General features: G+C 41.3%; 1 protein-coding gene across 8 annotated transcripts in view; it reads left to right on the top strand.

The window, feature by feature from the left end:
- Positions 1–13,238, top strand: part of RBMS3 (RNA binding motif single stranded interacting protein 3) — a 706,233-nt gene that overhangs the window by 541,055 nt on the left and 151,940 nt on the right. For all 8 annotated transcript variants that reach the window (XM_040055262.2, XM_040055272.2, XM_040055279.2 and 5 more), the window contains one exon: positions 11,319–11,476. In XM_040055262.2, the coding sequence (XP_039911196.1) occupies positions 11,319–11,476 (158 nt within the window). The remainder of the gene's footprint in view (positions 1–11,318; positions 11,477–13,238) is intronic.

The raw sequence follows: 13,238 nt of genomic DNA, 5'->3' as shown, positions 1-13,238 counted from the left end.
CCATCAGATTATCTGAGGTAATAATCGATTCTTACTTAACAGCAATAAAAATAGCAAACCAGTCACTAAAACAGTGTGAAAGAGAATATGGAGAAAACTGAACATATTCAAAGCTAGAATGCCACAATGATTTTTTCTGAGTTGATCTGCCTTTTTGGCTGCACTGTCCTGTGCAAGTTGGAAGCTGGAAATTTGTTTCTAGGAAGACTAAGAAGTAAGGAGTTTTAAAAGTCTCACCTTGTAATAGCAAAAGTATGAATAAGAGGGTTTTATATCAGTCTTTGATAGTTCTGATTACAACTGTATTCTGTGGAAGTGAAAGAAGGTACCATGTATCTTATAGAATTTGAAGGCAGAAACAGTAGTGACTCAAGCCCATACTTCCCACAGAAGACAAAGGGCAAATCAAATCACCATTGGCAGGTGAATTGCATCTCTGTGCTGGACAGACCAATAACAATTCAGTTCTGGCAATATTTAACTTTAGCAAATGCTGTGCTGTCCATGAACAAACTTAATTAAAAGAAAGCTGAGTCCAGCTTACACAGCAGACACAGCACTCTGATAGCTTGCACAGAGAGAAAAAATCCTGGGCATATATAAACTGTGAACTCTTTTAAAGTTCATGGTTTTAATTAAAACAGTACTTATAAATAATACTCCACCGTGGAGCTGATACAGGTATTTGTGACAAATAATTTCCTACAGTATCTTTTGTTTTTTCTCTTCATAGGTCATGGGGTTTAGGAATGTGCTTGTTTGAAATTTTTGGACAAAATTTGGCAGAGTAAATTTTAGTCTATGCCTTGTTCAAGAAGTAACTGCAAAGAGTGCTTCAGTGATGGCGCAGTAATTCTGGGTGCCCAAGTCACATCCCTTTTCTGATTAGATGATTTCAGGAAAAAGATTTCAAACGGCAGGAGTTCTTTTTTTGGGTCACTATAAAGTTCAGAAATGCTTAAATTTACTTATGTAAATAACAATAAAGTACTTTTGAAAGTCATTGGGAAAATGCTTTTCTTCAGAATAGCACTTAGGAGTGTTTTCTGTGTTCACATGCAGAACTTCTCTGTCTTTTCAGAAAGTGATCTCATAGTTAATTGACATCCTTTGACGTGACTTAGTGACAATCAAGTTTATACAGAAAAAGGATACTGCAGGTTTAGTTTTAGCTGTATTTATAATGTTTGATGGATTCAGTTTAATTATTGCTGTGCAGTGGTTGCATAATTCTGGGGCCAAATCTCCTGTGACTCTTTGGAAATGCTACATTGTTAATAAATTTTGAAGCATAGTAGTGTAAACATCAGGTAGGACTGGGCACACAAGAAAGATAATTTATGAAACGTAGTCAGCACTAAGTCTAAAAAGGCAGAGAGTCTACTGTGAAGTCAATCTGTCAGAGTGTGAGATTTAACATCTCAGGATGTTAAATCTTTGTATATTGGAGCCTTTGGAAGACCATCAAACAACACAGATTCTTTTGAAGGTACCTAAGACAAAATAAGCTGCTTTGAATAACCAAATGTCCTCAGTTCTTCAGTATTTTCCCTGTGAAACCATCCATGCTTAGACAGTCTTGGTTGAGGAGATAGCTCATTCTTCCAACAATGCCTAATGCAAAAAAAAAATTAAGTGGAAAAAGGATAAAGCCAGGCTCAGTAGAGATAATCCTGGGGGCATCATGCCAATGGTTGAGGGACAGTGTGCTAGCGAGATCTGCTGTCTCAGTGGAGACAGGGGATGGAGATCCATGCAGGAGCAAGAACACAGGGGTTATGGATGTGTTAGAAGGCACCTCAGAAGCACCTGAGAATGGTCATGTAATAATTAGGGCTTCTTCCCCCAAAAACATGTTGGGATTGACAACCCAACTAGAAGGGAATCTGGCTACTAATAAAATAAAAATTGCTATAAATGCATCAGCAATAAAAGGAGAGCTAAGGAAAATTTCCATACATTCTTGGTTGTAGAGGGAAACGGTGACAAAGAATGAGGAAAAGACTGATGTACTTAATGACTTCTTTGTCTCAGTCCTTATAATAATAAGACCAGCAGTTGTTCAGGTGAGCTGAAAGATGAGTATGGGATCAGAATGAAGCCCATGTATTCCCAGGGGAAATGGTTACTGTTCTGTTATACAAGTTCATGGGGCCAGACAGGATCCACCCAAGGATATTGAGGGAGTTGACATAATGCTATTGAGCCACTTTCAATCATTTCCCAGCAGGAAGGTTGTGGTAGACTGGAAATTAGCAAATGTGACACCCGTCTGTAGGGAGAGGATATCCAGGGAACTGCAGGTCTGTCAGCCTGACCTTGGTGCCAGGCAAGGTTATGGAGCAGATCATCTTGAGCAGAATCACGCAGCACATACAGGATAGTCAAGGCATCAGGCCCAGTCAGGACAGGTTTCTGAAGGGAAGGTCCTGCTTGACCAACCTGGTCTCCTCCTATGACAAAGTGACACTTAGTGGAAGAGGAAAAGACTGTGGATGCTGTTTACCTAGGCTTTGACACCATTTCCCACAGCATTCTCTGTGAGAAACTGGCTGCTCATGGCTTGGATGCATGTGTTTTCACTTGGTAAAAACTGTCTGGATGGCCAGGACCAGGGAAAGGTGATGGATGGAGCTGCCTCCAGCTGGCAGCTGGTCACAAGTGTGTTCCCCAGGGACCAGTGTTGGGGCCAGGCTTGTTTAGTTTCTTTATCAACTATCTGGATGGAGGATTGAGTGGACCCTCAGTCAGTTTGCAGATGAGCTTAAGCTGGGCAGGACTGTTGATCTGCTGGAGGGTAGGAGGAGGCTCTGCAGAGGGATCTGGACAGGCTGGAATGATGGGAAAAGGCCAGTTGTGTGAGATTCGACAAGGTGAAGTTCTTGGGTTACAACAACCTCACTGACATTGCAGGCTTGGAGAAGAGTGGCTGGACAGCTGAATGGTGGACGAGGACCTGGAGGTGCTGTTTGACATCCAGCTGAACATGAGCCAGCGTGTGCCCAGGTGGCCAAGCAGGCCCATGGCATCCTGGCCTGTACCAGCAATAGTGTGGCCAGCAGGATCAGGGCAGGGATTGTCCCCCTGCACTCAGCCTGGTGAGGCCACACCTCAAATCCTGTGTTCAGTTTTGGGCCCTCACTGCAAGAAAGACACTGAGGGGCTGGAGTGGGTCCAGAGAAGGACAACGGAGCTGGTGAAGGGTCTGGAGCACAACTCCTATGAGGATCAACTGAAGGAGCAGGGGTTATTCAGCCTGGAAAAAAGGAGGCTCAGCAGAGACCTTATCATTCTCTACAACTGTCTGAAAGGAGAGTGTAGCCAGGTGAGGGTCAGTCTCCCAGAAAACAAGTGGTGGGACAAGAGAAAATTTCCTCAAGTTGCACCAGGGGAGGTTCAGATTGAATATGAGGAAAAAAAAAAAATCATCACAAGAATTGTCAACCATTGGAACAGGCTGCCAAGGGAAGTGGTGGAGTCGCCATCTCTGGAGGGATTTAAAAGACAAGTACGTGTGGCAGGTAGGGACATGGTTTAATGACAGGCTTGGCAGTGCCGGGTTAAGGGGTGGACTCAGTCATCAAATAAGTCTTTTCCAATTTAAACAATTCCATGAAAGATCTTTGGAAATACTCTTGACAAGGAGGCCTGCATTACTTTTAGCCGTTTCCTTCAACTGAGTCTGTTATATTATTAATACAGTGTGCAGTAATAAAATCCTTGTGAAGTTTAGGCTTTCTATACAGCATTGTAAGCCTTTTGGTGTGGTGCTCAACAAGAAAGTGAAACTAGCCAGGGATCAATAGTTAACTGGCCATTGATTTAGCTGTCTACATTGTTAAAAATGTGCCCACACAAAGGAAAGCAAATAAGCAAAGAAAAAGTCAAAGGGAGCCCTGGCAGCTGCACTTCGTTCATTTTGTTCACCTCGTGTTACTGTAATGATGGCTCAAAATATGTCATTGACAAATCTGGAAGGCTGCATCATCAGGACCATTGCTAGAGCAAAGGTTTCATGAGAGTTTGTTTTTTCCTTCTTTTTATAAAACAAATATGTAATGTAAAAAATCTTTGAAAGCGGACTACTGTCACTTAATTCATATCAGTGTATCTTCATTGATTGGAAAGGCACCGCATGAACATACACGGGCAAGACCTCCATCCCCAACTACTACACCATACCCTTCCCTCCCATCCTCGCTGAGAAAAAGGAAAAAGAGCTCCTGCTGTCACTTCTCTGATACAAGGAAGTGATGGAGTTTGGGGTGACTTTCTTCCAACTTTCACATTACTAACCCATGTTCATCCTATCTAACAGTGATTGAGTAAGTTAAGAGCATGCTGCCGTCCCTGGATAGGTCAGTGAAGAGAGAACCTCTCTAAATATTCCTTGAAGACATGAGGTGTTAGAGCTGAAGTTGCACACCAGGATTGTAAATTCAGTACCTTACTCTGTCTGAAACTAGGCATCTTTCGCAAATGCGAAGAAGTATGCCACATTAATGTGGAAAAGCAACAGGAACAAATGAAGTAACAATAGAAAAGTATGGGGAAAGTATTTTCATTCAGAAATTTGGTGCGTGACTCCAACCAAATGCCCATAAAATCAGCTTTTAAAATGGATATCTCTTTTAGATGTCCTGAAAAGTTCTCATGATCTGCAGTACTGAAAATGTAAATATTACAAAACAGAACAAGAAGAGTTATTGAATGTGAATCTACTGAGAGAAAGTATTACATGCTTCCTCTAAATTTCATTTGAGTTTAGTGTCTGTAAAGAATCCAGTTTAGAAACAATTCAATAGACTCAATCATGAGACTGATCCTACCATACAACTGCAGTTTTCAAAACAGTGAGCAAACACTAGAAAACGTATGATATGTTACATAAATGCTTCCATATACATGATCTGGTTTCATATATATGGTTCCACATAAATGGCTTTTTCTTTTAAAATGACTTTTTTTTTATCTTAAGGGGAGACAGAAGTTCAACCCAGATCTTTAAAAGGAGACAAGGAGTTCTATCCATAGGCTGAAGATCTGGGCAGTAGCCATAAGACAGAGATGAACTAGTTTGGGGGAAATACTGATTGATGGTGTTTTTAACCTGCATCTAAAAAGAACTGTGTTTCTAAAAGTGAGCTGTAATATTGACCTGTGTCAAAATTAATATTATGAAGTCTCAATTTATTAAACACAAGAAAAGCATATGATCTATTAGTATAAATATTGATTATATCTTTTAAAAGAGGAGTTCAGAATCTCATATCGACCCACATACAAAGTTAAATTCCCAGAACAAGTTTGGAAAATGGAAAAAGAAATCATTTGAACTCATAATCAGAGCTTAGTTTCCTAGAGCAAGCTGCTCTAAGGAGAAATAAATTAAGTTCAATAAAAGGAATTGGTACCTAATGTTTCCAGATAAACCAAACGCACTCAGTTTCCAGTCCTACTGAGTTCACAGATTAGAAGAGGTTTGAGCTCCTTTTGGGGGAAAAAAAAAAAGCAAAACATTGCCAAAAGCTGTCTGCCCCTCCCTACACGTGTCTTTAAAGAATGCATTACTAAACATACTGTGTAAAGAGGCTCAGCCTCAGCTCTCACAAGCAGGAATTGTTCTTTCAGCTTTTCACGCGTTGCTTCCAAAGATTATCTCAAGATGGGAGGGAAAATCCCATCTGTACGTTGTCCTTCCTTTCAAAAGTGTCTGGGAGGGCCCAGCAAAGCAAACAGCAAACTTGGAGTTGCCACACGCCCTCTGCTAGGGTATGTTTTGTTTGTTTTTTTCTTTCTGTTTGAAATGCTGTTGGTGTAGTGCATTGCAAATCCTCTGCATTATAAACTTATTTTGCTTCTTGGCACAGGCCTTGGGAGCCGGGTGACTGGCCCAGTTCTTGCTAAAAGGCAGTGACAAAATTTCTGGCCATTTCCCCAGTACAAATACTCCTGACTGCTGAACTCCAGAGCCTTGCAGCAGGATGCCTTCTCTGCTGACCACTGGAGTTGGTCTCAGCTAATTGAAAACATGGGCTTGACCTACTGTTAGTTTGCAGTATTCACAATTTTGAACCTTCCAATTTTAAGACTGGATTTTTTTTTCCAACTGGAATAAAAAATAATAAAAATAATTAAATCTTCACAATTTTAAGCCTTTCTAGGTGTGGTTTTGACCACTTTGAGTGTGCCTGTCATGCACATCCCCGACCAGAATGGCCCAATTGCAACATATGCATGCAGCTAAAGCCCCTGGAGTGCAAGGGCCAGAGGAGCAGAGGTATTATGCTCATACAATGATGGTGAAACAGACTGCAGTGGGAGCAAAGGGAGTTGCAAAAAGCCATGCGCTTCTCTGGAGAGGAGCTTACATTGACTGAATTTCTTTGTTGCTGTTGTTGGCTCGGTCTCTGGCTCTCAGTGTACCCACACAGACTGGCACACACCAGGATCCCAGGATGTGCTTTGCCTAAGGTGTGAGGCTGTGCCAGGGTTTCATAGGGTTGGGATTGACTGGATAAGTTTATCCCTGCTTCTTAGGGGCTTCAATCCGAGCGCAAACTGTATGTGGAAAACCCTTGGCCCGTCAAATGGGAGATCTTGGTTAAAATGAACATCTGTGAGGATAGCCAGGAGCAGGCTTTTGATTGTGCCTTGAGACTGTGCTTGCAAGTTCACATGTCTTGAGCGTGGTTCCTCTGCAGCTGGCACACACAGCAGGCTGCACTGTTGCTTCACCACTCTCTGCACGAAGCAGCAACTTGGCCTGGTGTTGTACCCGGTATTTATCCGTGTTTGGCACGAGGCCTGGGAAAGGCAGAGGAGCTGTGCTGGTGCACTGCAGAGAGCCCTCCACTGCTCTCAGCAGCCTCCTGCTCCTGGGAACCTCCAGGACAGTGGTCAGCTGCAGTGGCTGGCCCTGGTCCCCCTGTGGAGGCCCTCCTCACTCGTGGTGGGTGAAGCCCAAGTGACAGGTGTTCTTTGGGGAGACTGTATCAACAGGTGTGTCGCTCCCCCATGGTGCAGGGCCAGCATGGTGTCTCTTGTGTGGTCAGGAGGGGTAAATTTCTTTGCTGAAAGGGTGGCCAAGGATTGGAACTGGCTGCCCAGGGAGGTGGTAAAATCACTGTCCCTGGACGTTTTTAAGAAACATGTAGATGCGGTGCTTAGAGACATGATTTAGTGTGGACCTGTCAGTGTAAGGTTATTGGTTGGACTTGATCTTGGAGGTCTCTTCCAACATTGGTGATTCTAGGATTCTGCGAAATTGCTAGCAAAGCCCAGGCTCTGCTTGGCTGGTGGCCCCACCGCACCGGCTCCAAGTCTCCAGCTGCAGGGCATCCAAGCCACGGTGCTATTGGAGTTGTTTGTGGTTGAGCGTGTGGCTTTCTGCCCTTTCGGTTCCTGCCCAGACTGTATAGGGGCATAGGAGGAAGATGCAGTTCTGAAGTGACCTTCAGCACCATACACAAAAGGCTCTCAACTCTCTCACTGATGACTGGTCAGTTAATGAATGCACTTTGGGTCTGGAGACAATAGTAAATGGGATTTTAGTGGCCCAAGATGGGAAGTAGCATTTTTTTAATGTCTAGTGAAAAGTCTTAGAGACAATTAAATGAACCACAGGAAGCCTGATCCAGGCACTAAGATCTCCATCAGTCCTGCAACCCTGGGAGCTGTTCCTTCACTGAAGGCAGAAACTGAGCTGTCAACTGTTAGGATTATGAAAGGCAAGTAGTTCACAGTGTGCTCGGACTTACGGTCTGGTTAGGCTTATCTTGTCAACAAATAGGCACATTTTGAACAGCAGGACGCTTACCTCTGACAATGAAAAGCTCAGCAGTGGCACTGGGATGGGGAAGAGAAAATCTCACACGGGAACTTGTGGAATCTGGGATGAAAAGGCTTGGGCAAAATGAGAGGCGTGTGTTAGCACCTCCATGCTCAACATCAGAGATCTCTGCACAGCTGGAAAAGATCACTAGGAGCCTCAGTGCCAGAGGCTGAGAGTGGGACCAAGCCTGAGAAACAGGGACTCATGAGGGTAGGTGACAGTGGGGTCTGTCTGCACAGTGATAGGGCAGCTGTTTTCCACACCACCCCTGCAAAGCCTGCTCAGCTCCCAGCTGCATTGCTGTGGAGGCATTTCATCTTGTTTCAGTCGGTTATGTGATATATGGCTTCTGTGGGGTGATATTTCTCTGTAAGGGAAAAGGGTATTTCTCTAAATGCTATATTTGTATAGTAAGGAAAAATAATGTGAATTTTTTTCCTTTCTTAGAAAACACTGTTGGGTTGTGGAGGCAGCATGAGTGGCCTCATCTGTCTCTCTCTGCTTGCAACATTTATTTATCACGTTGATAAAAGATAGGCTTGGCAAATCCCTTTGAAAGAGTGACTATGGTCTGCTAGTCTTTCATTCATCCTCAGAGTGCAGCTAACTTTCCACGGATATTTAAAACAACGCCATTTAATCTCTAGCACAGTTAAAAGACTTAGGCGTTCCTGGTTCAGAAGTGAGACACATTGGCAACGGTTCTTATTTATTTTATTTGTTTTCCCCAGCTTGAAAACTGAGTAGTCAAAGCAAGAGTTCTCATTTTAATGTGCTGTGGGACTGAGTTGCTACAGTGAAAGCAGAGGCTGTCATGAAGTTACTGATGCATAACTCCACTTTTCCACATTAGTCTGGTCTTTGGCTACAGGGATTTCATCAGCATATTTTTTTCTAAATATTAGCAAGTGATATTAGTCCTTGAGCATTGATTGGCGGATTAATCAAAGCCTTTAACCAATCAATAGGCAGAGGTTTGCATAATAATGGCATTATTTCTGAAGAACTGTGCCCATTGGAATTGCAAAACTTTCTGCTTTGATTTGCTTCTTGAATGCCTCTGCTTTACCTGCCTCTATTGCTCACCCTTTTAAAATACTTTAGTAACAATGAAGATGCTTCCAAATTCCTACATCTTCCAATTTTTTGTGTGCCTTCAGGGTGTGGAGGGTGGATAAGGGGGGAAGTACCAATCAATAAAACTTAAACAGTTTGCATACAGAAAAGGTGAAAAATGTAAAGGAAAAAAAAACAAAAAAGAGTGAGAAAGAAAGAAAATTGTTTGCATTCTTGTCTCCTTGCTTTTCCCAAAGCTAAAAGTGTGATCTGAAGTCCATATTCCTTTTCTTTTCTTGTCTACCTTCCCTCCAGGACTGTTTGCGTGATTTCCTTTCCATTGTTGGTACTGTAGCAGTTCTGACCCCTCACTAGCATCTTTTGGTTACTGGAGAGGAACTAGCTTTTGGATGTGTATAAATGTAAATTGATGGGAGAGGAGCAAGATGACTGCAGGGAAAGATAACTGGAAAGGGAAAGAAGGTTTTCCTAGATTTGAGGTTTGTAACTTCAGCTGAATTTGCAGTAAGTTCAGTGTTCATGTGTGCGGTGTTCCTCTCCTCTCTTCTGCCCCTTACTGTAAAGTAATAACTGGGTATATTTTTAAGGACAGCAGCTTGAAAACATGACTACTTTGGTCTTTTATTTATGTTCTGTAAAACAGTGAAGAATTCATCATGCGCGGTAATGTGTTGTTTCATGGGGTAGTGAGTCTGGACATGCAAAGCTAGAATGCAGTGGTCATTCCAGTACGTCCAAAGACAAGCATCCATAGCCCTGTGATCAGAATCCACATTAAACAGTACAACAGTATTACATCCCTCCTGATTTTGGTCCTTTTAGGGTATCCATTTTTTGTCTCATCCAAAAGGGCTAAAATTTCCATTGAGCCTGGAGTAAGAGAAGCTAAAAACTTTCTTTAGCTTCTGATTCTGGTATTTAGCTACATTAGATTTGCCTTAGTCATTCTTGTCCCTGCAAAGATGGTGCGTGTGAATCACAGCTTGAGGCAATTTCTCTTTCCAATATTGAGGCCTTGAATGTACAAGGCAGTGATGGAGCAGACATCTTGGTCCTGTCCTGTCTTCATACATCTTCTTGAAATAGAATGCATGATTGTTTTTGACAAGGCACATTCTCGCTAATTTTAATGGAGAGTAATTTGAAACTAGTTTAGTTAAACCAGGGCAGATGGCTGCAGGACTGTGTGTAATTTCATAACCGTGCAAGGTTGCAGTGCTGTTGCAAGGTTATAAATCTGATTTTAGGATAACTCAGCAAAAAAAGGGTATTGCTGTTGTCAAGACAGTGTTGAACAAGTACAAATTAATTCTGCCCATTAAAATGTGTAATAAAAAGAATTAAAAACTCTGTCTCAGAGAACTTTCTCAGAGAAGGTGTTATCTGGATTACTGCACAGTATAATGATTACATCTTATATTTTTGGTTATTTAGCATTAGTTAAAATTATATAGTAATGCCTGATCCCAGTCCGACTTGTACTGGCAGGTGATCAGACAGTAAATCTTGTATCAATAAAAATGGACAGAGCCATGAAAATTTGCAACTAAATTGATTTAATGCAATCAAGACCTGGTTGTCTGTAGACAAGGGGGGTTTCACTGCTTTAATATACTTATTTTACATATGGCACCTATGTCTCTTTCATGTTTCTTTGCAGTAGTTCAGCAAGCAAGAATAGGAGTTGGAGTGGTTTATGGAAACCTAAGCCTAAAGATCTAAAATAGAACAAGAAAGCTGCTTTCAATTTTGTTTTTTCAATTATTCATGCTACAGGCTTTGTTTTATAAGATTTTTTTTGTTTAGTCTCAGAATAAACATGTGACCTATCTCACCAGGACCATAGGTTGAACTGCAGAACACCCCCTCCTACTCCCAGCCCAGTTAGATCTTGTTGCTTATTATTAGGAAAGATATTTTTGATGGGGAAAGAAAGGGAAAAGGAAACACTATGAAATGTGTTCTGTGTTTTCAACTGACGTTTTTCATGATGAACAGGCTAAATGGGAAGTGTTCAGGCTGGAAAGCACATCTGATTAAAATATATGTTGAATTTTTGTTCTTTATTTATGTTGACATTAGCACATTTGTGGAAATCACGCTTTCTTCACGATCTCTTTGCTAAATAAGGACACAAATCTAAGAACACTTGTGCATGAGAATAATTTTCTACAAGTGAATTGTGTCAGTGAGTTCAGTAAGAGCAATCACGCACAGAATTCAGCACATGCATGAGAGTTTGCAGAAATTTGGCAAATATGTTGCCGTCACAAATTATCCAGCTTTTCTTCTAATGCACATATGAATTCTTGCCTTGGTCCTATTTTTAGTAGCCCCTATTGTACGAGCCATAAGCTATCCTATTGTGTTAAGCCTAACTGAGGATATTTCTCTTATTTTGTTGCAGCAACAAGAGCAAGATCCCACAAATCTATACATCTCAAATTTACCCGTGTCCATGGATGAGCAGGAACTGGAGAATATGCTGAAACCCTTTGGACATGTCATTTCCACCAGAATATTAAGAGATGCGAATGGAGTCAGCAGAGGAGTCGGCTTTGCCAGGTGAAACCTTTGCTCTTTCTTGGATTCATGCAGATTTTTTTGGCTTTGGTCCTTTGCAAATGCTGTCTGTCCTGTAGCTCTGAAGTCTCACTGCTTTGAAAGATGAGTGGCACCTGTATCAGATTGTATCTGTTCTTTTCACCAAGAAATGCCAGTGCAGAAGGATGTTCATTTAATTGTTCTAAAACCGGTTAATTCTGTGTAGGTATATATAAATAAAAAATGTCTAGGAATAGTGAGCTATCCATTCAGGATCAAGCTTGGGTAATAATAAATGGCCTACAGCAAAAAGCACACACTTGGTAAAGAAACCAAGGCCTGTGCTTAGGAGGTCCTGGGGTGAACTTGTTGCAGTCCTTCAGTACCCAAAGTGATCTTGTAAGAAGTATGGAGGGAGACTAGATAGCCTTTATGGTCTCTTTGAACCCAAACCATTCTATGAAACTGTCTAAATATTTGACAAAGATTTTGCAACTGGAGAGAGTTAAACTTAGCAGCTGGAAGAGCAAAGGGCAGGAAGTGCAACTGAAGAAACATGTCTTCCTTGAAATCTGCAGCGTCCTTGAACTGCAGCTATGGAAAGAGCTTAAGAAGAAATATTTGCATCGAACAAGTCCTGATGGAGTAGTCAGGCATTTTAGACAGAATGGGCAACATATTATTACCATGTTCTTCACTGTTAGTACAGATAGACAAGGCTCCATGTTTACTCTCAGGGAATATTTACATAGATTCTCTTCAGCTTGAAACGTTCTCAAATCAAATAGTTTTCTTTTCAAAAGCCAAGAAATAGAGTGCTATATATAGAAAGGCATTGAAAAAACAAGAAGAGAAATTTGCAATTCTGCTGCAAATCAGTCTTCTGCGTCCAAATAAAAGGGAAAAAAAAATCCCAGATCATTGTTTCTACAGAATATTCATGATGTTGTGCTTTGTAGAGGACACAAAATGACTTCTTCGTCTTCCGGATTTCTCTGAAATCCATGGTATCTTGGTATATCATGGCACTTCTGTTAGTGTCATAATACCACAGAGTGAAATGAGGTACTGTGTGATAAAAAGTTAGCTTTCAAGAAAAGTGACATTGTAGTGTACCACTGCCCTTGAGGTGAAAGGTCATCATGCCCCAAAAAATGTTAAGATAATATTGTCTGAATTCAAATGGGAAAAGGCAAAACATTTATGCTGAAAGATGGCACATTGTTCCTTGTGCATTCTTGCAGATAATAACATGAATTTTTCTGGCTCACTAAATATAGATTAGTCTAAGTCATAGATAAACTCACATTTTTGAAAATTACTTACTTTGTAAAAATGTATTTAATTATGACACATATTTCAGGAACCCTGAATGATCTAACTTGTAGGTTGTGTAATTCACCATGAAAACTGCAGTGAGGTAAAACCTTCACTCCATCAAAGTCTCCCACTGATTTGAGTGAGGCTAAAGTTAATCCAGGAATTTAGAACCATAGTTGAATGCTGACTCCTGTCTTCGCAGAATTATCAATACAATATTTAATTACATGACCAGCTGACTTTCTTTTTGTAAAGAAGTGCTATCTGCTATCTTTTTCCTGTATGCCAAACCAAACAGGCTGTTAATTTGTTTAGCTTTGCTTGTAGTCATGAAGGTTTCATTCTAATGTACCTATAGCATGAGCACATGCTTCGTGGGTACCAACACAGGTAGGGGATAGAAGCTGCATTTTCAGTCCAAATAAGATTTCAGAAGTTCGGATCAGCACCCCAGGTGAGCATC

Source organism: Hirundo rustica, chromosome 1 (genome assembly GCF_015227805.2).
Source record: "Hirundo rustica isolate bHirRus1 chromosome 1, bHirRus1.pri.v3, whole genome shotgun sequence".
Lineage (NCBI taxonomy): Eukaryota > Metazoa > Chordata > Aves > Passeriformes > Hirundinidae > Hirundo > Hirundo rustica.
This window is presented reverse-complemented; position numbering and strand designations above follow the sequence as displayed.